The sequence below is a fragment of the Acipenser ruthenus genome, chromosome 10 (assembly GCF_902713425.1).
Source record: "Acipenser ruthenus chromosome 10, fAciRut3.2 maternal haplotype, whole genome shotgun sequence".
Taxonomy (NCBI): Eukaryota; Metazoa; Chordata; class Actinopteri; order Acipenseriformes; family Acipenseridae; genus Acipenser; species Acipenser ruthenus.
Window position 1 is genome coordinate 25,210,909 of NC_081198.1, and position 25,200 is coordinate 25,236,108.

At 39.2% G+C, this 25,200-nt stretch overlaps 1 protein-coding gene across 1 annotated transcript in view; it reads left to right on the forward strand.

Moving 5' to 3' along the window:
- patj (PATJ crumbs cell polarity complex component) overlaps nucleotides 1-25,200 on the forward strand; it is a 414,550-nt gene that overhangs the window by 306,320 nt on the left and 83,030 nt on the right. Inside the window, exon 30 of the mRNA XM_034001483.3 lies at nucleotides 14,378-14,469. Within this exon, the coding sequence (XP_033857374.3) occupies nucleotides 14,378-14,469 (92 nt within the window). The remainder of the gene's footprint in view (nucleotides 1-14,377; nucleotides 14,470-25,200) is intronic.

Here is a 25,200-nt window from a genome sequence, read left to right on the forward strand (position 1 = left end):
ACGGCTTATTTTTCCACCTGAGATTGCCAACACTAACCTTTGACTAGATATTGTCTTGTGGTCTGGATCAGCACGCCTTGTTCACCTGGTAGAGTTAACAGTGCCATGGGAGGATGCTGTAGATGAGGCGTATGAGAGGAAGAAACTGCGGTATGCTCAACTAACCGCTGAAGCAGAACAGCGAGGATGGAGAGTCCGGGTTTACCCAGTGGAGGTGGGTTGTCGAGGTTTTGTGGTACACTCTACAACCCGGTTTCTCAGAGACGTCGGATTCAGTGGCCAGGAGTTGCATCACACAGTGAAGAACTTATCTGAAGCAGCAGAGAGGAGCAGCAACTGGCTGTGGTTGAGACGGAAAGATTCTGGCTGGGGATCTCAAGCACAATAGAAAGGAAAGCTGATGTACAGGTAAGTAAGCTGGGCTGAGTTGAGTGGGGGACGGAGTGGGGTGATGCTGGGACGCCAGAATCACCGTCGAGCCCTCTTGAGGTGTCGTGGGCTAGTCGACGAAACACCGAGGATGGAAGGTGCCCACTTGAAGACCCCAGAGATGTACCCTACTTAGCTCAATCCAGACGGTTGTCATGCTGATGCGCTGGGGAGACCGCACTGTGGTTGATCCCCAGAGCCAGCATCGCAGCCGTTGTGTTTGCTGATGCGCTAGGGAGGCAATAAGCTGATCCCTGGAGCCAGCATTACACTTCAGCCATCAGCACCAGACAGAAGGATATCTACATCATCATATGGAAGGAAGCGCAAATGGATGGAGACACATATGGATCACATTAGTTTACTGTAAATTACTCTCGTGTAATGGAAATCATGGAGAACCTGTTATTTAATTGTATGAAACTTGTATTAACATTATTTAGCAGATTGGGGGAGGGGGGACTATATGGAGGGGTCTCTCTGTCTGTACATCTGTCCATATGTATGTCACACTTACATTTTTTAAATGTCTCTTGAGAACATAAGAAGTCATTCCACATAATGTAAATCAATTTAATTTAATATATGCTTCCATGTGCTTACCTGATGTCCAATTATTCATTCTGTATTGTACTATACTATACTGACAGCTCTAATTTTGAATTGTGTGGGCGTATGTTACTGACATACTTGCTGTGTTCTGATTTTTATCTTTGTTGTCATATAATGCGTAATAGTAATTGAAGCCCTGAGTGTGGTGCATGTCCGCGTCTATTTGAATTATCTAAACAGATCTAATACAGCTGCTCTTTAACTCTGTATTCATCCTTCTGGGTTTCCCTCTTTGTTGTGTGATTTATTAACATCTCTTTATACCCAGCAGGGGCAAATAAATCAATGCATATAATCTATAAATAATAGCCCTGTGACGAGTAGGGCAGATGTTTCAGACTTAATTTTTGGAGCTGTGACATTTACAGAGAGGGAGGCATATCGCATTTTTTTTCTTACTTTATGAAAGCACAAACACTCAAACACAAAGCCTGTTAACTAGAGCAGTAGTGAACTGGAATTTAAACACACGCTGGGGCAGAGCACAAACACTCAAAAAAAAAAAAGCCTGTTAACTAGAGCAGCAATGAACTGGAATTCAAACATGCTGGGTTCAAACACACGCTGAGACAGAGCACAATGTGACAGGAGTGAAAGGAGTCACTCTTGTAATTCATCCTCCCGACTACTGGCAGCGCTGTGCAGGAAGGACCGAGACCGAGGAGAAAGGCTGAGTCATGGTTGGGGCAGAAGCCGCAGTGGGGGTAGCCATCTTAACTTGGGGCAGGACCTCATGGTAGAGCCCCATTATTGCAAGCAGCTATGCTGCGCTCGACGATTGGCTGAGGTGGGGCAGTGCACTGGTCGTAGGGGTGGGGCTCAGTCCTATTTAGGCTGTGGGGTTCTGCCATTCGGCCTTCCTATTCTGGACTGAGATGGTCGTGCTGTGTGAGCTCTGAGTTGTTTTGTTTTATTTTGTTGTGTTTGTATCCAGACTTTGGATTCCCAGGCCAGCTGCTTCCGAGCCTGAACTTTCCTTCCCCCACGCTCCTTGGCATCATCAGGAACTACCAATCCTGCTTGGGAGAGGGAGCCCAAGCCACTTTCTGTTCTGTTTGGATTTATTGTTTTCATTGCAAGCCTCTGCTTACCATAGCTGGTTGCAGAGGCAGTAGTTGTTTTTTTGTTGTTGTTTGTTTGATCGTTGCAGCTGTGCGGAAAACCCACTGCTCAGGACTTTGTATTTTTTTGTGTGCTGTAATTAAAATTCAACCCCAACTACGCGCTTCCTGTCTCCATCACTTCCGGGTCACATCACTTCCTCCCATAACCCACGACACACAAACACTCAAACACAAAGCCTGTTAACTAGAGCAGCAGCTAACTGGAATTCAAACACACGCTGGGGCGGAGCACAAACACTCAGAAATAAAGCCTGTTAACCTGAGCAGCAGGAACTGGAATTTGAACAAATTCAAACCAGCCCTTTGGAGCTCGCAAAGTGTTCAAGCTTTTGGAACTGTACCTAAAAGCTCGGTAACTGGCTTGTTTCGAATAAATAAATAAATAAATAATAATAAAAAAATGTTTTAACAAAAATGAAAACATTAAAAAAAATGTCTGGTACATCCTGTCAGTCACCTTGTGTCACTTAAACAACAACATGTGCATTTATTTTATTTTTCTAGTTGGATGGTGACAGTGGGGTTGCAAACGCTTATCTCATGACACATGGGTATGGGTGGTGGCATGTATGGGTACTGTAAAATAAACAGACTTGTGAATAGGCAAGTTTGCTTTCTGGCACTGCAGTTTTAATAAATTAAAAGATCAGGTATCTCAGACTGAATCTGACAATGTGGACAAAAGGGTATTAAGAAACATAAGAAAGCTTACAAACGAGAGGAGGCCATTCAGCCCATCTTGCTCGTTTGGTTGTTAGTAGCTTATTGATCCCAGAATCTCATCAAGCAGCTTCTTGAAGGATCCCAGGGTGTCAGCTTCAACAACATTACTGGGGAGTTGGTTCCAGACCCTCACAATTCTCTGTGTAAAAAAGTGCCTCCTATCTTCTGTTCTGAATGCCCCTTTATCTAATCACCATTTGTGACCCCTGGTCCTTGTTTCTTTTTTCAGGTCAAAAAAGTTCCCTGGGTCGACATTGTCTATACCTTTTAGGATTTTGAATGTTTGAATCAGATCGCCGCGTAGTCTTCTTTGTTCAAGACTGAATAGATTCAGTTCTTTTAGCCGGTCTGCATACAACATGCCTTTTAAACCCAGGATAATTCTGGTTGCTCTTCTTTGCACTCTTTCTAGAGCAGCAATATCCTTTTTGTAACGAGGTGACCAGAACTGAACACAGTATTCTAGGTGAGGTCTTACTAATGCATTGTAAAGTTTTAACATTACTTCCCTTGATTTAAATTCAACACTTCTCACAAGGCATCTTGTTGGCCTTTTTTATAGCTTCCCCACATTTCTGAGTCAACATAAACTCCTAGGTCTTTTTCATAGTTCCCTTCTTCAATTTCAGTATCTCCCATATGATATTTATAATGCACATTTTTATTGCCTGCATGCAATACTTTACACTTTTCTCTATTAAATGTCATTTGCCATGTGTCTGCCCAGTTCTGAATGCTGTCGAGATCATTTTGAATGACTTTTGCTGCTGCAGCAGTGTTTGCCACTCCTTCTATTTTTCTGTCGTCTGCAAATTTAACAAGTTTGCTTACTATACCAGAATCTAAATCATTAATGTAGATTAGGAATAGCAGAGGACCTAATACTGATCCCTGTGGTACACCACTGGTTACCTCGCTCCATTTTGAGGTTTCTCCTCTAATCAGTACTTTCTGTTTTCTACATGTTAACCACTCCCTAATCCATGTGCATGCATTTCCTTGAATCCATACTGTGTTCAGTTTGAGAATTAATCTTTTATGCAGGACTTTGTAAAAAGCTTTCTGGAAATCTAAATAAACCATGTTGTACGCTTTGCAATTATCCATTTTCAATGTTGCATCCTCAAAAAAGTCAAGCAGGTTAGTCACGACACGATCTCCCTTTCCTAAAACCATGCTGACTGTCTCCCAGGATATTGTTACCATATAGGTAATTTTCCATTTTGGATCTTATTATAGTTTCCATAAGTTTACATATAATAGAAGTCAGGGTTATTGGTCTGTAGTTACCTGGTTTGGTTTTGTCTCCCTTTTTGTGGATCGGTATTACGTTTGCAATTTTTCAGTCTGTTGGTACAACCCATGTCAAGAGACTGTTGCATGATCTTGGTTAGCGGTTTGTAAATAACTTCTTTCATTTCTTTGAGTACTATTGGGAGGATCTCATCTGGCCCAGGGGATTTGTTTATTTTAAGAGCTCCTATTCCCTTTAACACTTCTGCCTCTGTTATGCTAAAGTTATTTAAAATTGGATAGGAACAGATCGACATGTGGGGCATGTTGTCCGTGTCCTCCTTTGTAAAAACCTGTGAAAAGTAATCACTTAATATATTTGCTATTTTTTTTTCTTCATCTATGATTTTGCCATTTGTGTCTCTTAGACATTTAAGCTCCTCTTTGAATGTTCTCTTGCTGTTATAATAATAATAATAATAATATTTATTTCTTAGCAGACGCCCTTATCCAGGGCAACTTACAATTGTTACAAGATATCACATTATACATTATTTCACATTATACATATATCACATACAATTACCCATTTATACAGTTGGGTTTTTACTGGAGCAATCTAGGTAGAGTACCTTGCTCAAGGGTACAACAGCAGTGTCCCCCACTGGGGATTGAACCCACAACCCTCCGGTCAAGAGTCCAGAGCCCTAACCACTACTCCACACTGCTGCCCACAATATTGGAAAAATATTTTGGAATTGGTTTTAGCCCCCTTAGAAATATTGATTTCTATCTCGGCCTTTCTAACTTCCTTTTTGACTTGTGTTTGCAGTTCCAAGTACTCTTTCTGTGTACTTTGTTTTTGGTCCCTTTTAAACGCTCTGTAAAGTGCCTTTTTTCACTGAATATTTATTAAACCATTTTGGCCATTTTGTTTTAGATTTAGATTTGTCTACTTTTGCGCATCTAGTACTACATTTTTAAAAAACAGCCATCCTTTTTCTGTGGATGTTTTCTCTATTTTACTCCAATCTACTTCTGTTAGTCTCTGTTTCATACCTTCATAGTTTGCTTTTCTAAAATTGTAAACCTTAGCTTTAGTCATTACTTTTGGGGTTTTAAAAAATACTTCAAATGAGACCATGTTGTGGTCTGAGTTTGCCAATGGCTCTCTGACCTATGTTTTAGTTATTCTGTCTTCGTTATTTGAAAAGATTAAATCAAGGCATGCCTCCCCTCTAGTCAGTGCCTTGACAAATTGCGTTAGGAAGCAGTCATTTGTCATTTCCACCATTTCAATTTCGTCCGTCATGCTCCCCACCGGGTTCTCCCATTTTATACGGGGGAAGTTGAAATCCCCTATTAGTATGGCTTCTCCTTTTCTACACACATTTCTAATGTCATTGTATAACAGATTATTTTGAATTTGGCTGTCTGTAGCATGCTCCTGTTATTATGCCCTTTGAATTTTTGTCCAGTATTCTGACCCTATTGATTTGGCGTTGTTTTCTTTGTCCAGATTTAACACCTGGGCTTCAAGACTATTTCTTATGTATAGTGCTACCCCTCCGCCTCTTCTGTCCTGCCTGTCTTTCCTATACAGTGTGTACCCACTAATATTTTATTCGTCTCCATCACTCTCAGACAACCAAGTTTCTGTAACACCTATCACATCGTAGTTACTTGTTAGTGCAGTAGCTTCAAGTTCTAACATTTTGTTTCTGAGACTTCTAGCATTAAGATAAATACATTTAATAGTGGTCTTACCCGAGTTGTTGCCCTTGTTTTGATGTGATCTCCCTTCTGTTTTTTGTTTTCTCCCCCTTCCTTTCTAGTTTAATGCTTCTGGACCTCAAGGATCCTTTCTCCGAGTAGATTGGTTCCCTTTCTGTTTAAGTGCAGTCCGTCCCACCTACATAGATAGTCCTTGTTGTAGAATGTGCTCCAATGTTCAAGAAAGGTGAAGCCTTCCTGTGTGCACCACGATTTCAGCCATGCATTTTGATTTTGTATTTCTTTATTGTCCTTTGCAAGGTGCCGGCAGTATCCCAGAAAATACCACAGTTTTGGTCTTGTCTTTTAATTTCCTTCCTAGCTCTCTGAATTTGTTTTGCAGGGATCTTGGCCTGTCTCTTCCAATGTTGTTTGTACCGATGTGGACGACTACTACCGGGTCGTCTCCTGTTAGTTCTAGGAGCCTGTCCACGTTCTCAGTGATGTGCTTGACAGAGGATCCTGGTAGGCAGCACACTGTTGTAGTAAGGGGGTCCAAACTGCGAACTGAACTTGCTGTGTTTCTCAATATGGAGTCCCCAACAATCATGACGTCTCTTCTTTTTGCGGCTTGGCCAGCACTGTTTATAGGGTCCTGGATGTTTCTTTCATTCTCTTGATGTTGGTTTTGGTCATCTAAATGTTGAAGTGGCTCAAATTTGTTGGATGTCTGGATTTCTGGTGGTTGTGTTTGACGAAGTTTCTTTTTTCCCTGCTTCTGCCTATCTGAACCCAGCTGTTTCGACTCTCTTCCATCTCCCTAGTGGCTTTCAGTCTGCTCAGGTGCAGACTTCCATGAATTGTGGGTGTGTCAGCTCCTCAAGCTCCTGTTGCTGTCTCATTTCCTCCAGCTCCTTTTCTTGCAGACTTACTCGTTGAAGCAAATCCTGGATCGTGCGGCACTTTACACGAACTTGGTTGAGCTCTGTTGGATTTTCTTGGATTTCCCACATCATACAGTTGTCACAGATTACTGGCTTGAAGACCATGTTTTATTTATTTATTTATTTATTTATTTATTGGAAGTTCAGTTTAGCTTCTGCAGCTGTCGACCTGCTTTCAAACTGCTTTTAGCACTTTGGTGTCAAATAATATCTCTATCTTTTTTAAGTCTTTTGTTGCACCTCACAAAATACATTCACCTCTGCTTGTCTGAGCAATGCAAGAAGTAATATTGGTCAATGGCTATACAGTCAGAAAAATAAGGTGCTGGAATCAATTCCTTCAATCTTCTAACCCCACATAGTTTCAAACGGTGCCGTGGTCAAGTGCAAATCCCCATAGACTCATTGAACTCGAAAGGAGCCTGTTTGCGAACGCTGTCGAGATCCAGGTTGACTGTTCACGGGCCAGACACTAAGAAGCTTGTACAGCTCTACTTCTAACAATATCATCTTATCAATGTTATTACCTGAGAAGACTGTCCTTAATTAGTGGGGCTTGCAAAGCAAGAGTCCCCACTTTAAATCTTCGACATACTTCTTCTTCTTCTTCTTCTTATTCTTTGGCACACTACTCCTCTTACACCGTTTAAGCTAGAAACGCAGTTCAAACTTTAAAACGTGTAGACCGGTCTGGAATATTGTGCTTGTATACAACTTTTTGATATATTTTATACTTTTTAAACTATTAAGCTTTTTGTCCTTTTTTTTGTCCATCTTCATTCACTTTAATGGGACTTTCTTCAGCATTCTAAAGCTCCCCATTGTTTAAAAACTCCCAGACTTCCAACATTCTATTTACTGTAAACGATGTAACTTTTGACACAAACCAGCTACTATGACCACTTTCCCAACAAGTAAGACAAAAAGTTAGAGCATATGGAATCTTCCTCTACTTCTCTGCTATTCAAATCTGAAATCAAAACAGAAATAATTTTTACCAATCAAGAGGTACAGCTGTTTTAGTAACCACATCAACTTCTTTCAGTAGGCTACTTCCCACTGTTGAATTAACTGTCATAGAACTTTGAGAAATTTCAAATTATAGCACATTCTAAGCATGAGACAATTAGTAAACAATGTGACTTTTGACACAAATCAACTACTTGACCACTTTCCCAATAAAGCAAGCCCCACAACTTTACTTGTAAAGTTACCATCTAGTTAACAGTTACTAAGATTCCTAGGGGGTGATGGAAGTATAGGCGCAGTGCAAATAATTGTGGATGCAAAATTCAAATTGCATTGCAGCCAGGCAATTATTTTGCACTGCACCCTATGTAAGCTTAAGAGCAATGCAAATTATGATAATGAGGGTCTCAATGAGTGCATCGGTCTCTTGCAGAGTTAGGAGTACAGAGCAGTAGTCGCTGGGCATATGGAAAAGAAAAGAAAAGTTTTCTGAGTAGGAACTCTGAGTAGGAGCTCAGAGTACTTACGGCTGAGGTCACTCAGCATGAAACAGAGTTGTTTGGAAAAGCTTCAGCCAACATCAGTTATGCTAGTATCCTTAGGAAATGTATGTATTGGCCTGCCCTTTTTAGCATGACATCCAGAAATATGTCTAGCACTCTGGAAAAGGTGGATTGGGCTATCCCTCCAGACATTCCAACTGTGGTCTGAAAGGAACCAGCGGCTAAGTAGTGCAGAGAACACAGGGATAACGGCCCCTAGATTGACGCGGAGGTCTAGCTCATCTCTCATTTCAGCTATTAGGTCTAGGATGACCTACGGAGAGAGATGATAACGCTTTAGCACTGCATACTCCAGCATCCCAAACAAAGTGACCCTGGGATTGAATAAGCAGGGTCTTCTTCATCTTGCCCTTCTCCTCCGAACGTGTTCCTGTCTCTCCTCAACAAGAGCCAAGTGTCGCCGCATCAGAAAGTGTAGCACAGCAGCCATCCTGAAGCCAATGACAGGTCTCCTGCCGGTGTGTGCTTTTATACAGCTCTTGGTTACTTGCTTCTACAATGGTTTGCACCTTGTAAGAAGAGGTGTCAAGTTTTTAGAGGGTCAGTAATTGCTTATGTGCAAGGCAAAATCCTTACACCACATTATAATGTTTGCACCCGCTTAGCATCCAGATCCCGTTCAATTCCGTGTTCTTTTCTTCATTTGAATGCATTTCAATATAATGTTAATGGTGTCAACGTGCAAATTTGATAGCGGGTGCAGAACTTCAGATGAACATCATTCTTTATATACACTGCATTTTTAGTGGATGGTAAAATCAGACTTCATGGCTGCTAAACACGATTTACAGCAGCATTATGGGAGTTTTGCACCCGCAAGTCCCATTTAAACATTCTCAGATGTATAACGCATGCTCTGTGCCATTCTTTCTATATTAAGAAGGTGACCAGATTTTTAAGTCCTTAAACTGGGACAGTGTGGAAATATTGTGAATAACTTCCAACATCCAAGCTACGGGGAAGCTCTAGGGATTTTATTTTCACTTTGGCAATGTTTGATCTAATATCATATCTAAAGTTAAAGTGATATTCAGAGTGGAGTATTTTACTTTAAAAAACGTTTGTTGTGTGAATAAATTATCTTAGTCTTTGTAATTTATTTTCTACACAACAAGTATATTTCTTACATTACACAGTAGCAATTCAATAATATCAAATTCAGAGATTCTCATTTCTCAAAACAATGTATTTTATTGCTGATTACTGCTGCAAATCGAGTCCCTTTTCTGTCTAAGAAATGGCATCTTCTGTCTGATTTCCACTTTCTATCTTTCTCTCTTTTTCTCTATCTATATTCTATCATCCAGTCCAATCTGCAAACCAGGCCCTTCCTGTATGTAAACATTACATATCTCAATATTTATATTTATTAAATGCTTACTTCCTAGAATCCGTTTTTTTCCAAATATGTAATTTCTTACCATTTAATATGACATGGTATTTGTTCTGTATATGTTTTATATTGCAGTTTCTGCTTGGATCATTAGTGTGCCCTGATTAATAGATACTAGGAATTTTTTCAGCCACTTTCTACTATTAAACTATTACTATTAAAGGTGGTGAAATGTGTTACGTATCCTTTTCTACCTTTTCACAGATAATCAGCTGTTCTGAATTTAGGTTAAAAGCTGCTCTGATTGCAGAAATGAAATGGGCACCTGGAGACCTGAAACTATTGTATTTCATTATTGCTATAAACAACATAAAATGCATACTTAAAGAAATAAAGAATGTTCTGAAACATGAGTTTCACAAATAACTAGTTCACAAATGATTTTGTGTCATTCACTAACCTACGTTTCTTAGAGGGTACCTGTGGTGAACTGAAAGTGAATATAGACTTATTATTATTTATTTATTAGCAGACGCCCTTATCCAGGGCGACTTACAGTCGTAAACAAAAATACATTTCAAAAGCTTTTGTCACATTGTACAGCCCCTCCTATTGTTGTGATGGGCTATTTTGATGCACAAAGTGTTCAAACCACGACAAGCTTCAGTGCACTGTATTGTAAACATGGCACGGTGATGTGACATGACAGCGTTGATTTCCGCAGTTGTCGCTTATAGCTAAACACAAAGCAAAGCCGTTTGCATGCAGATATACAAATATCATGAATGAAGAGAATAATTCCAACACAATAAAATGGTACCTTTATGAGCCACTAATGTTAGACTACCCTAGTCTAATCTCTTCGGGCAGCGAGAGTGATGATTCAGACGAGGGTAGCCGCCAGTTTGTTTTAGCAACAGTCAGTCAATGGATAAACCTACGCGCAATTCTCTGTGATTGGTTGCAAATATGAACATTGATATTCAGTAATTCTCCAGATTTGCACAGCGCTGTACAGCCAATTTTTAATGCTACTGGTCGTTCAGCCTTCCCAGTCACATCAAGTGTCATTGTAATAAGTTATATATAGGCTTGCTACTTTTCGATATTAATTGGCAAAGCTTGTTAAATGTAGAGTTCGACTGAAATAAATTTATGTAGGATAAATGTCGGTAAAACCACTCACTATTTTTTTAAATTTTCTCACCAAAAATAATCATTTAGAAGTCATCTCTAGTTTGTGTAGTTTTTATACTTACTGTATGTCCCGTCTCCGTTCCGCTCTGAATGGCCAGGGGTTACTGTCAGTCATCTATTGGTCCTTTAGTACTGTAGTTTCACTGTCACTGTCATTTCACCCTGTTCAGAGATCTCATTGACTGAAGCAGCACTAGAATGCTCTCATTCGTTTAAATGACTGTCAGTCATCAAGACCTGCACCGACTGCACTTTCATTTTCCAGCTACAGCTGTGTAGGTAAACTTTTGCTATAGGTATACGGTGTCAGTTGCTAGTTTGATTTGAAAATGGGGCACAAGAGGAAAACATTTAAATGAATATTGTGCACAATACCCTGACCGACGGCTGAAGTCTCCATGGCAGGACAAAGCGGGCCCGTCTGCCTTGCGTTCCAGTGACTGAGTCCAGCTGTGTTGAAGCAGTAGAGGGATGGAGCTCAGAGTCCAAATAATAAGTGCAAGTTAGTTCTGTTCAACTGTGTAATGTTTTGTACTGTGCATATTATTTTTACTCGTAAATTTATGCTATAAAAGTCTGTGTAGTACACTTTTATGTGCTGCGTTTTCTATGGTTTGAGACCATTTTTAATTTGTTTAGGATCTTTATCTTAATACAAAGTATATCTCCACTGTGACCAAACGTTATTTCAATTAGAATGTTGGTAGCAACGGTTTTGTTGCATGTTGAATATGATAAAGGGGTTTCGCTAAATGAATAGTTTCTCAATGGCATAAAAAGTGTGCGCTCTCTACCTTTTATACATACATATATATATAGTAGTTCTTTCCTTATAGCTTCTCCCATTTCCCATGTTTTTTTATGACTTATAATATACATTCTTTCTCCATTTGTTTCTCTCCCTTCTACCTTCAGAATATAATTTACTAATGTTACTTTGATTTCTATATCTCTTACCTTCCGATTTAATCTGTTTCTTTGTTGATTATATGTATTGCATTTCCTGAATATATGCTCCACTGTTTCTTGTTCACCACAATTACTACATAACCCTTTAAGTAAATGATGATTTAATGCTGTATGTTATAACCTTAGTCTATTAATATTAGTTTCTTCCTCCCTGTTTTTCCCTTTCCATGTATGTTTATATTTCCCTACTATTGAGTGTTTTTTTTATAATAAGATCTTCCCTTTCCACTGTTTTCCCATTGTTTTTGACATACATCCATTATGTTTGCTTTAGCCACAGCATTCACCTCTGTAGGACTCTATCATTATGTCTATTTCTTTATTTAGAGTTGCTTTGTTGTTTCAAAATCCACAATTTAATTACTTGAGTGGCTTGGAATCCAGGCTGTTGGAATAGTTGTGCCATTTTTATAGCTAGAATGTAATTTCTGGATAATTTCATATGTAATATCTATCTTGTCTCCTTTTTCTGATTCTAATGCCTGCATTGAGTTTATATCTGTAAAAACCACAATAACCTTTTCTTTAAATTCCTCTATTTTTTCTATGGCCATAAGAATTGCCACCAACTCTGAGGTAAATACTGATAAACGTTTTGATAATCTTCCCCTTTTACATATTTCACATTTTTGTATACAGTAAGCATATCCTGTTTTCCCAGGTTTAAGGTATTTTGAACCATTTGTGTATATCTGTGACATCTCTTCCTTATTTTTAACATATTCCTGTCCTTTTATCTTAGTTTCCACTTTATTTCCTTGCTTGCTAATTATTGTGGTTAACTGTTTACATAGTTTTGGTTTCTTAATCATTCATTTTAGCATCAATATTTTATCTATGTTTTCCATTCTTTTTTATTTCCTCAATCTTAACCTCTTTTGTCCATCATGTGGAATGTGAATGTTCCACCAGCTTTTTCCCTTTTATATTCATGATACCAGTTTGTCCCAATACTCCCCCTCACTGGATGTTCCTCACTAATAGATTTAATCTTATTCCAATCCCTTATATTAAGTAATTTTCTCCTTGGTCTTAGTACCATCTGCCCAGTCATTACTTGTAAAGCCTCAATTAGTGATGATCTCATTGTTCCTGAACATATTCTTAATACCTGTGCCTGAATTGCTTCTAAAGTCTTTAATTGACTCGTACTTGCTGCCTCTGTAACTTGGCTTCCATAATCTATTTTACTTCTTATTGTACCTTTGTATATCATTAAAATACTCTTTTGATCTGCTCCCATTTGGTACCTGCTATTGCTCTCAACAAATGTAATCTTCCTTTACACTTCCCTGTTGTCACTGTGGTATGTTTATGCCATATCATTTTTTAATCTAAATAAACCCCCAAATATCTGGCCTCATCCACTTCTTTATTGTCCATATTTTATATTTAATTTATTTGTTTAGAAAAAACAACTTTGATTTGTTTAGAAAAAAGCATGCTTTCACTTTTCTCGAATTAAATTTTAAATCCCCACTTTTTCACCCACAACTCTAATTTATCCACAGTCTCCTGTAGTTTATCTTTTACCACCTCCATTTTTTTACTTCTCACCCATTTTACCCCATCATCAGCAAAAAGACCCATCTTACTTCCACTTCCAGTTATTTCCCCTATTATGTCATTTATCATTACGTCAAATAAAACTGAGCTTATTATACTACCTTGTGGCATTCCATTCTGCGTTTGGTCTTTCCTGGTCTGTTACCATTGGTTGTTATCTGTCTGCCCTCATTGGCTGTTGCTTGTCTGTCCCCATTGGCTGTTGCTTGTCTGTCCTCATTGGTCCTAATGTGCAGCTGAGCACCAATGGGATGTGCCTGAGCTCCGTACTCTGATTTGTGTAAAGGGGCAGAGCTAAGGTTATAAGAAGGTGCTGCAACGCCATTTTGGGTTGTGATAGAGAAAGGCGTGCTAAATAAAGCCCTTTGAAAAGAATAAAGCATCTAGGGGGATCCAGGGGGAGGGAGGAAGGGGGGATGAAATGATCGTCCAAAGAAAATATCTGGGGACACTGGGACCAGTGTTCCAAAAGAGGAGACTGTCCTGTCCAAGACGGGACGTCTGGTCACTTTATATAGTAATGGCATATAATACTTCTGTGTACTATTCTCTGTAATCAGGTGGGGGAGATTTAATCCACCATCCAAGAATAACGTTCTTGGCCGTAATTAACAAAAAAACCTACAGTATCATACTTAGCCTGCAGTGCCTGGTCTGAGCTGTACAGTTTAACACATAGGAGTGTTTTCTTATTAACCGTGTTCTGGTGCTGGTAACAGAGGAGCCTGTGTTTAATTTATGTAGCTACAACAGCTTTTTCTTGCATAGTTTTGTTCATTGTGAATGGAGTGTTGGCCATTTTGAAATGATCATGATTACTTGATCAATACATATTTTACAATATATATATTTTTATTTATTTGATTATTCAAATACTTCAAGTAATCGTTGCAGCACAAGATACAGTAATTAGTTCTTATTTGGCTGGGTGTCATCCTATCTTCGGTTAGTAAAAACAAATTGCCTCCTGTATAACAGCTTTCATTCTGCCTGTCTCTGCAGATAAACAATCAGATTCTGTATGGGAGAAGCCACCAGCATGCATCCTCCATCATCAAGAGTGCTGCTCCCAAAGTCAATCTCGTCTTTATCAGGTAAGCATTGTAACACAAGTTGATTATCACTGAATTTAAAAAACTCCCAGCTGCGGATACAATCCCCAGAGAAGGGGACAGAGTGGAGGCGGTCATATGTACATGCATCACACTTCATACATTTCTGCATACAGTATATGTAGAGAACCGCTTATCCAATTATGCTATTGAAAATATCCGATTCTGGGGATATATAAGGGTGCCTTTCTTTCTGTATATCTGTGTGGCACAATTACATGCTTGCATATTTCTTGAGAACTTTATAAAATTGGTAACACCATTTAGTGCTGTAACAAAGGGTACATTTGGACCTTCGAAGGTTCGGAACACATTACCGAATGAAGGTGGGGGTGGGTGCTCAGTTTTCAAAATTCAAAGTGTTTGTGTTGGTGTATATTTTATGTTTCATACTTATTCTACCATAACACGTCTTTTACAGTGCCTTGTACTCTAGGTATTGAGTATGTATTTTACAGCCGCTATAGGTACTCCCCCAGTGCATTGGCATAATGCCCTGCTCCAAAGCACAGCGGCATAAAGAGGTGCTGTATTATTACTTTTGTATGTACACTGTTAAGAAAATCTGAAAAATTGCATGACAATGCAGCAGTGAAATCGTAACAGATTGTTTGTAGTAAATGTGAATTGTCATAAGATTTCCAGAAAGTTTTTGACAGAGTCCTGCATAAAAGATTAATGCTCAAACTGAACGCAGTAGGGATTCAAGGAAATGCATGCACGTGGATTAGGGAGAAAACTACTGATTGGAGGAGAAACCTCAAAATGGAGCGAGGTAACCAGTGGAGTACCACAGGGATCAGTATTAGGTCCTCTGCTATTCCTAATCTACATTAATGATTTTGGTATGGTAAGAAAATTGTCAGACGACACAAAAATAGGAGGAGTGGCAAACACCGTTGCAGCAGCAAAGGTCATTTAAAGTGATCTAGACAGCATTCAGAACTGGGCAGACAAATATCAAATGACATTTAATATAGAAAAGTGTAAGGTACTGCACGCAGGCAATAAAAATGTCAGTTATAAATACCATATGGGAGATATTGAAATTTAGGAGGAATCTATGAAAAAGATTTAGGAGTTTATGTTGACTCAGAAATGTCTTCATCTATACAATGTGAGGAAGCTATAAAAAAAGCCAACAAAATGCTCGGATATATAGTGAAAAGTGTTGAATTCAAATCAAGGGAAGTAATGTTAAAACTTTACAATGCATTAGTAAGACCTCATCAAGAATATTGTGTCCACGTCGCTACAAAAAGGATATTGCGACCAGAATTACCCCAGGTTTAAAAGGCATGTCATATGCAGACAGGTAAAAGAATTGAATCTATTCACTCTTGAACAAAGAAGACTACGTGGCGATGTGATTCAAGCATTCAAAATTCTAAAAGGTATTGACAATGTCAACCCATGGGACTTTTTTGACCTGAAAAAAGAAACAGTGACCAGGGGTCACAAATAGAGATTAGATAAAGGGACATTCAGAACAGAACATAGGAGGCTACTAACAACCATATGAGCAAGATGGACCAAATGGTCTCCTCTTGTTTGTAACCTTTCTTATGTTCTAAAACATATATAATATACTGGCACATTTTACTGACATTTACCATTAGAAATGTGTCTGTGCGTATAAAAATGATAACTGTCGTTCACTACTCTGGCAGCCAAAGCAATAGCTTTATCCACATTAACAATTACAATACAGTTACAGTATCTTTATCACATCGAAATGTAAAGGGTACCAATGTATCAGGAAGCAATATTTGTCTGCCTATAACAGATATAGGTTGTTAACTGTGCAATATTTAAAATGAAAAGTGTGTTCATAAAGCAGCTGCTTTTACTCATTCCTATTCAAATGACATCTTGTTCAAGTAATGGTTAGTTATTTAGATGCACCAAGAATCCAAAAAATTATGTTTTACCTTATCCACTAAATAAAAATATATTAAATATGGTAGGAAGGCAGTATACACATATATACATTTCACTCTGTGGGTGATAGAGCATCTCATGTATTTATAGGGCGCTACACTTTCTCCAAGGGATGTGCATCCGTAACTTTATAGGCAAAAAACACCAAAACGTGCATATGAATTCCTGTCTCTCTTTCTCTGTCTGCCTTCACGCACTTTGTCTGAAACGGCTCCCCATATGAGAAACAGTGTATTTATGCCAACTTTCTTTTAATATCAGAGCAGCACCCCCAGTTTGTGGCAAGCTGATTTTTGTCTTTTTTGGAACATTTTCAATAGCTGTTCTACTGTAGCTTCTGACACACGCACACAGTGACATTCTGGACGTTCTAGTTGTCCCTCATGGAAACATCCACAAGAAGCATGACAGCAGAGCGCAAGTCAACCTTGGGAGCCTCCCAACTGGTCTTGTAAATAAGACTACTGTAAATTAAGTAAAATCACATTTCTAAATTGCAGTATTTAAGTGGATAACAACAGTATATGCTAGTTTTCGATTTGTTTCGTTTTATGGTACGCATGTTGTAAACATTGTAGCAAGGACTGTGGCTAAATATTTTTTCACTTAAATAGATGGTGTTGATGCTGGCTTCGTTTTATCAACATGTTTGATGTAATAGCAACTGAATGCATGGCTTCCATCATATACAGGGGTTACAGTTTTGTTCAGTGGCGTTCAGCACCCCCACTATAAAAACTGTTCCAGCGCCACTGCTTCGACCTGAAGTGCTGTCACTCTTTTTATACTGGTGGATAGCTGTATTGACCATTCTGAAGCAGGCAGAAAGCCTATCACCTCCTGCTGATAGTGAATGCTTGGACTCCCCCCTTTTGGGCGCTGGGCATGGCGGTAGTGCTGGACTCAACTGACGTGGACGTACAACTGGCTTTTGCCGGGCTTCCCTCAGCAGTAAATGCAATGCTTGCTGAGGTTTGCCTGGCTGTTGTCCTGTAGACTCCACAGCCTGTGGTGCTTCTTCCTGTTGCACGGGAAACAGCAGGGCCTCTCCCTGTCGCATTGGAGGCATCAGGGCTTCTCCCTCCCCTTCTTTGCATGTTCATTTCCTTCTCTCTTTCAGAATTCCTGTCTCCCCATGTGGCTCTGTCTCAGAGGTCTGGCCTCGCCGATCTGCCGAGGTGTAGGCGTTCCTTGTTAGTCGGGGTGACTTCTAGTCTTCTCAAATGTATCCTTCTTCCTTTTCCCCTGGGGGAAGTAATGCTTGCTCCCCTGCCTTGGAGGCCAATTGGTTCGGTCTCCCCTCCGTGAGGGCAGCTCTCCGCGAGCCAAGGGGAAAACATGCCATCTTCCTAAAGTCACAAGCACATAATTCCTATTTCAAGTCCCAGGGCTTACTCTTCGCAGCCCTTGCTGCTTTTCCGTGAACTGCAGAAAAAGTGATCCAAGCAGCAAGAAAAAAAAGTAATATATATATTAGCTCAAAGAGCCAGCTGCCCAACGTTTCGATATGTTGTACATATCTTTCTCAAGGGAGCCTGTGTTTGAATCAAAACATTGGAGGTATTTATAGGTTTTTGACAGCATGACAACTACTTGTTATTGTTTACATTCAAATCCATGATTTATTCTTACATGATGTAATGGTGTTCTATATATTGTGACATCATCTCTACTTCTATCTTTGAATCTGTATTAATTCTGATTAACATTACTTTATATAAACTTATATTTTTATTATATCATGCAATGCTGGCTCTGATAATCAGTCTTGATTTGGCCTCCCCAGCGCATCAGCATGCACAACTTTTGAATTAATTTTGTTTATTTATTTAAATGTTATATATTTATTGAAGGTTATTAGTTCATTCTTTTCTGTTGAGTCCCGCTGGCATTATTATTATTATTATTATTATTTATTTCTTAGCAGACGCCCTTATCCAGGGCGACTTACAATTGTTACAACATATCACATTATACATTATTTCACATTATACAGATATCACATTATTTTTACATACAATTACCCATTTATACAGTTGGGTTTTTACTGGAGCAATCTAGGTAAAGTACCTTGCTCAAGGGTACAACAGCAGTGTCCCCCACTGGGGATTGAACCCACAACCCTCCGGTCAAGAGTCCAGAGCCCTAATCGTCTTCAGTCTATTTATCCATTTACTTTCTTTTATTCTTCTATATGTCGCATTGTCTAATCTTAGTTGTTCTAATACTACAAACTTTACATCATTTATGTCATGTCCTTGACTGGTGAAGTGCTGTTCTATTGGTTCATTCATTTTTTTATTTCTAATTAATGAAAGGTGGTTCTGAATTCTTTTATATAAAGTGGTTCCAGTCTCTCCAACATATTTGATTTCATCACATTTTTCACATTTATATATATATATTTTTTAGTATGGTGTTTAAATTTCTTCTAATATGTAAAAGTGATATCCTCAGATTTGTTTGCATCATGCAGTATATACAGACGTGCTCAAATTTGTTGGTACCCTTACAGCTCATTGAAATAATGCTTCATTCCTCCTGAAAAGTGATGAAATTAAAAGCTATTTTATCATGTATACTTGCATGCCTTTGGTATGTCATAGAATAAAGCAAAGAAGCTGTGAAAAGAGATGAATTATTGCTTATTCTACAAAGATATTCTAAAAAGGCCTGGACACATTTGTTGGTACCCCTTAGAAAAGATAATAAATAATTGGATTATAGTGATATTTCAAACTAATTAGTTTCTTTAATTAGTATCACACATGTCTCCAATCTTGTAATCAGTCATTCAGCCTATTTAAATGGAGAAAAGCAGTCACTGTGCTGTTTGGTATCATTGTGTGCACCACACTGAACATGGACCAGAGAAAGCAAAGGAGAGAGTTGTCTGAGGAGATCAGAAAGAAAATAATAGACAAGCATGGTAAAGGTAAAGGCTACAAGACCACCTCCAAGCAGCTTGATGTTCCTGTGACAACAGTTGCAAATATTATTAAAAAGTTTAAGGTCCATGGAACTGTAGCCAACCTCCCTGGGTGCGGCCGCAAGAGGAAAATCGACCCCAGATAGTGCGAATGGTAGAAAAAGAACCAAGGATAACTGCCAAAGAGATACAAGTTGAACTCCAAGGTGAAGGTACGTCAGTTTCTGATCGCACCATCCGTCGCTTTTTGAACGAAAGTGGGCTCCATGGAAGAAGACCCAGGAGGACTCCACTTTTGACCGAAAAACATAAAAAAGCCGGAATTTGCTAAAATGCATATTGACAAGCCGCAATCCTTCTGGGAGAATGTCCTTTGGACAGATGAGTCAAAACTGGAGCTTTTTGACAAGTCACATCAGCTCTATGTGCACAGACGAAAAAATGAAGCTTTCAAAGAAAAGAACACCATACCTACAGTGAAACATGGAGGAGGCTCGGTTATGTGTTGGGGCTGCTTTGCTGCGCCTGGCACAGGGTGCCTTGAATCTGTGCAGGGCACAATGAAATCTCAAGACTATCAAGGCATTCTGGAGCGAAACGTACTGCCCAGTGTCAGAAAGCTCTGTCTCAGTCGCAGGTCATGGGTCCTCCAACAGGATAATGACCCAAAACACACAGCTAAAAGCACCCAAGAATGGATAAGAACAAAACATTGGACTATTCTGAAGTGGCCTTCTATGAGTCCTGATCTGAATCCTATCGAACATCTATGGAAAGAGCTGAAACTTGCAGTCTAGAGAAGGCACCCATCAAACCTGAGACAGCTGGAGCAGTTTGCTCAGGAAGAGTGGGCCAAACTACCTGTTAACAGGTGCAGAAGTCTCATTGAGAGCTACAGAAAACGTTTGATTGCAGTGATTGCCTCTAAAGGTTGTGCAACAAAATATTAGGTTAGCGGTCCCATCATTTTTGTCCATGCCATTTTCATTTGTTTTCTTATTTACAATATTATGTTGAATAAAAAATCAAAAGCAAAGTCTGATTTCTATTAAATCTGGAATAAACAATGGTGGATGCCAATTACTTTTGTCAGTTTCAAGTTATTTCAGAGAAAATTGTGCATTCTTCGATTTTTTGTGGAGGGGTACCAACAAATCTGAGCACGTCTGTACATTATCAACATAAATTATGTTAACAGCAAATGATTTAGTGAACAACTGGGGGTGTAGAATGTGTTGCCTATGTTTCCTCACTCTTGCTAAATATCAAATTCACAACATACGCACAAATCAAACTGCTGTAATTTGCCCCTCTCAAGTGGATCCCTCTTAGCACTAGTAGGAAGGATCCCGTTTCATAGGAGGGAGATGAGACAGCCGATCTATACTACTCTGCAGATGTGAGAGGCTTTTTCCCCAATGTGGGATCCTTAACAAACAATTGCCTTTTAGGCATTAGCTATTCTACTTCCCTTTGGAAAGAGAAGCCACTTCCAGTGTGGCCAGGGAGGTGGATCTTTCTATGGCAATAATAGCACAATAGAGAAATGTACTTCCTGATATTCGTACCTCTACCCCACGTTCGACAAAGCGAACAAGATATACATTCACCCCTACAGTCCAGGAACTGGTATTGACCCAGCTACCCCACAAGATATATAGTCAACTACATTGAAAACAGTTTACACCAGCAACAAACAGGTCGGCACACTGAGAACTGCTTACACACAGAGTTTCTACAAGGAGGTTTAATCTGTGCTCTCATCCTTTCATAAGAGGTCCAGGTATCTTTTAAAGGGAGGAGAGGAGTACAGCAATACCTCTGTTCTCCATCAGGATCTGCCTATCTGCCAACTGAATGCAGTGGGGATTCAAGGAAATGCATGAACATGGACTAGGGAGTGGTTAACATGTAGAAAACAGAAAGTACTGATTAGAGGAGAAAACTCAAAGTGGAGCGAGATAACCAGTGGTGTACCACAGGGATCAGAATTAGGTCCTCTGCTATTCCTAATCTACATTAATGATTTAGATTCTGGTATAGTAAGCAAACTTGTTAAATTTGCAGACGACACAAAAATAGGAGGAGTGGCAAACACTGTTGCAGCAGCAAAGGTCATTCAAAATGATCTAGACAGCATTCAGAACTGAGCAGACACATGGCAAATGACTTTTAAAAGAGAAAAGTGTAAAGTATTGCATGCAGGCAATAAAAATGTGCATTATCAATATCATATGGGAGATAGTGAAATTGAAGAAGGGAACTATGAAAAAGACCTAGGAGTTTATGTTGACTCAGAAATGTCTTCATCTAGACAATGTGGGGAAGCTATAAAAAAGGCTAACAAGATGCTCGGATATATTGTGAGAAGTGTTGAATTTAAATCAAGGGAAGTAATGTTAAAACTTTACAATGCATTAGTAAGACCTCACCTAGAATATTGCGTTCAGTTCTGGTCACCTCGTTACAAAAAGTATATTGCTGCTCTAGAAAGAGTGCAAAGAAGAGCAACCAGAATTATCTCAGATTTAAAAGGCATGTCGTATGCAGACAGGCTAAAAGAATTGAATCTATTCAGTCTTGTACAAAGAAGACTACGCGGCGATCTGATTCAAACATTCAAAATCCTAAAAGGTATAGACAGTGTCGACCCAGGGGACTTTTTTGACCTGAAAAAAGAAACAAGGACCAGGGGTCACAAATGGAGATTAGATAAAGGGGCATTCAGAACAGAAGATAGGAGGCACTTTTTTACACAGAGAATTGTGAGGGTCTGGAACCAACTTCCCAGTAATGTTGTTGAAGCGGACACCCTGGAATCCTTCAAGAAGCTGCTTGATGAGATTCTGGGATCAATAAGCTACTAACAACCAAACAAGCAAGATGGGCTGAATGGCCTCCTCTCGTTTGTAAACTTTCTTATGTTCTTAATACCAGCTAAAGGGCTATTTTCTTGTGGATCTCTATAGGTAAAGTATTCACCTAGTATAGATGAATTACATTCATAAGACATACATCAGACGTATTTTGAGGACAAGCCTCTCTCAAAAAAAAGAGAAGGGATGTTAAAACCATAGAGCTCAGTAAGAAGAATTGTTACTTTTATCTTCCAGGACCGAGGCTTATTGGTCTACAGGGAAACATTGCTTCTCCACAGCATATTCTCTGCATTTCTGGGAATCCAATTCTATACACTTACAGGAAGAGTGTACCTTAGAGTGTATTTCTCATAGGACAGGATGGTCACAAGCCATCAGCTATCAAGCTTCTAGATAGGGGCCAGGCCAACAGCACAACTATTTTAGCAGTTTCTGGACACTGGCAGCAGTAAGCTCCTTGGTAAGAAGCAACACCACAGGTGACTCGCAAAGGGGTGTCCCTTTTTTCTTTTAACTATATCTTCCCAGTTTTCCACAACATCAAGCTTTCTTTGGAAGCTACAACAGGAACCACAATTAACACCTTCACTAAGATCATCCTGACTTCCAGCAATCTGCCATGCGCTGAAAACCGTTTGCAAGTTAAAAGGGCATGCTTCAATCAATAGGCATCACAATCCAGACATCCTACTTGCTGGACTCAACAATTCCAGATATACTCGGCACAGAGGGTACCCTATGGGTGGATTGCGCAGATCGAGATTCAGCCTGGATCAGACTCCATCTCGGATTTAATCCTGGATTGATATTTTTTTCCGTTGCACAGAGCGAGATTCAAATTCAATTCTAGATTACATTCCAATCCTGGTAGTAGGCGGATTGAGTCTGGATTCTTGTGAAGATGGTCGATTGTTTTGAATGGTTAGATATTGTGTTGTTCATGATCGTAGCAATCCTTTTATTGAATAGTGACAAAGGTTTTATACAAAGATTCAGAATGAGAAAATAAAGCGTAACAGAGCTGGTTAATATATTAAAACCACAAATAGTTAGATACAGAGACAAAAAAGACTCACTTCCTCCACTCATTAATCTGCTACTTCAGATTTCATGCCACTGGGTCGTTTCAGAAAGTAATCGGGTGCAGTACTTGTTTCGTGTTGATGCGTCATCTTGTAATTCAGAGGATCACTGAAGTTCCGTGAGCAATATATTCATTTTCCAACGGGAGAACAAGTTACGAGCCATCATATACAGCAGCTGCTAATGCAGTTTTTCACCAATTAAATAATTACCGATAATTATTTCACCGATACACATGAATTTGAGCTATATATGTAGTAGTGAATTATTGGGGAAGTAGATACTTTTTTTTTTTTTTTTCTAAAAACTCAACATGTTCACCAGTATGTATTAGATTTTGAAAACAAAAAAATACCATGTAAGATAAAATAGTTACAAGTGTACGATATTTATTATTCTGTACAAGTTTATGTACAGTTACTACTGCTTATTCCTCTCCCTTTTCAAAGCAGCTATCTGGTATGCGTAGATGTGCATTTTCAATGTGTGTTCTTCACGAGCCATCTTCAGAAGGGCGGGGCCAGGGTCAGCTGATTCACATCTCCGCTGACAGCGGCATCAGGGGCCGGGGCAGTATCAATCAGTCAACTACCTCAGAAAATGTTTTGTAAATAAATACATGTTCTAGTAATTAATTCAATTCATGATTATTATTCTTATTCATAACACAAACATGTATTAGTTAATCAGCACATACACTTGCTATCAAGGTAAATAATGTTTGCTTATCGTTTTTCTATTTTTTTTTATTCTCCTATATAATCATATCTTTAGTTATCAAAAATTAAATTTGATAAAAGGTTTATTCTCAAAGAAAGAAAATGCACAGGTTTTAGTCGTTGCCATGGTTATGCCCTGATTACCACTTCACGAGACAGTGTTTTGTAATCAACTAGCGTCACAGACAACCTGAATCCAGGATTAACGGGTGAATTTTAGATTCAATCTCGGATCCGCAGATCCGCCACCAGTCTTGATCTGCACAACAGAAATTAATCCAGGATCCAATCTTGGATTAGTCAATCCTAGATTGGGTCGAATCTTGATCTCGATGTCGCAATCCACCCTACGAGTAACAGATCTGGCCTACGGCTATACCACCTTGAGTAAGCTTGATCTCGTCTGATCTCAGAAGCTAAAGGAAAAACACCAGATACAGGGCGTATTCAACTACTAGTTTACAAGAGTATTCCCTCTCACTACAGAGGAACACCATCTACCACTTTAATTGCGCCAGTTGTCAGCAGGGATCAGCCATGGTGACATGGGCTTTGGCACTGAAAAAGATTATATCAGTGGTCTCTGGTTAAGAGATCAGTTTATTCTTCCTGACCAAGCAACATGGAGACTAGAAGTTCACACTGTGTGGAGTTCATCATCCTACGAAGAAACCATATTACAGGTCATCTTCATCTTCTTCGTAGGTGTATTAACTCCATGCACCTATCCCACCCTCCTTCCCCCTTTTTCCTTTACTCTCATTTTTTTAAATCAGGATAATGATAATGATGTGGGGTTTTATGGAGGAGGGATACTGACTTTGGCGACAAAAATGATTATATTTCAATGATCTCTGGGTAAGATTTATTTATTTATTTTTCTCCTGACCCTTAGCAACATGGAGACCAGGAGTTCACTTTCTGTGTGGAGTTCATCATCTGACGAAGAAACCATATTATTGGTAATCTTCGTATTCTGGCTAAGGGCTGCCAAGGACAACACTGCATTGAATATTGTACCAGTAGCCATTCAGGAAACTTTGGATACAATAGAGAACAGATGCTCCACCCACTTATTCAGCATTAGCATATTTTTAAAGATAAGATCATTATCTATTTAGGGATACAAAGATACTTTGAGTGAGGAAATCAGACAATAAAC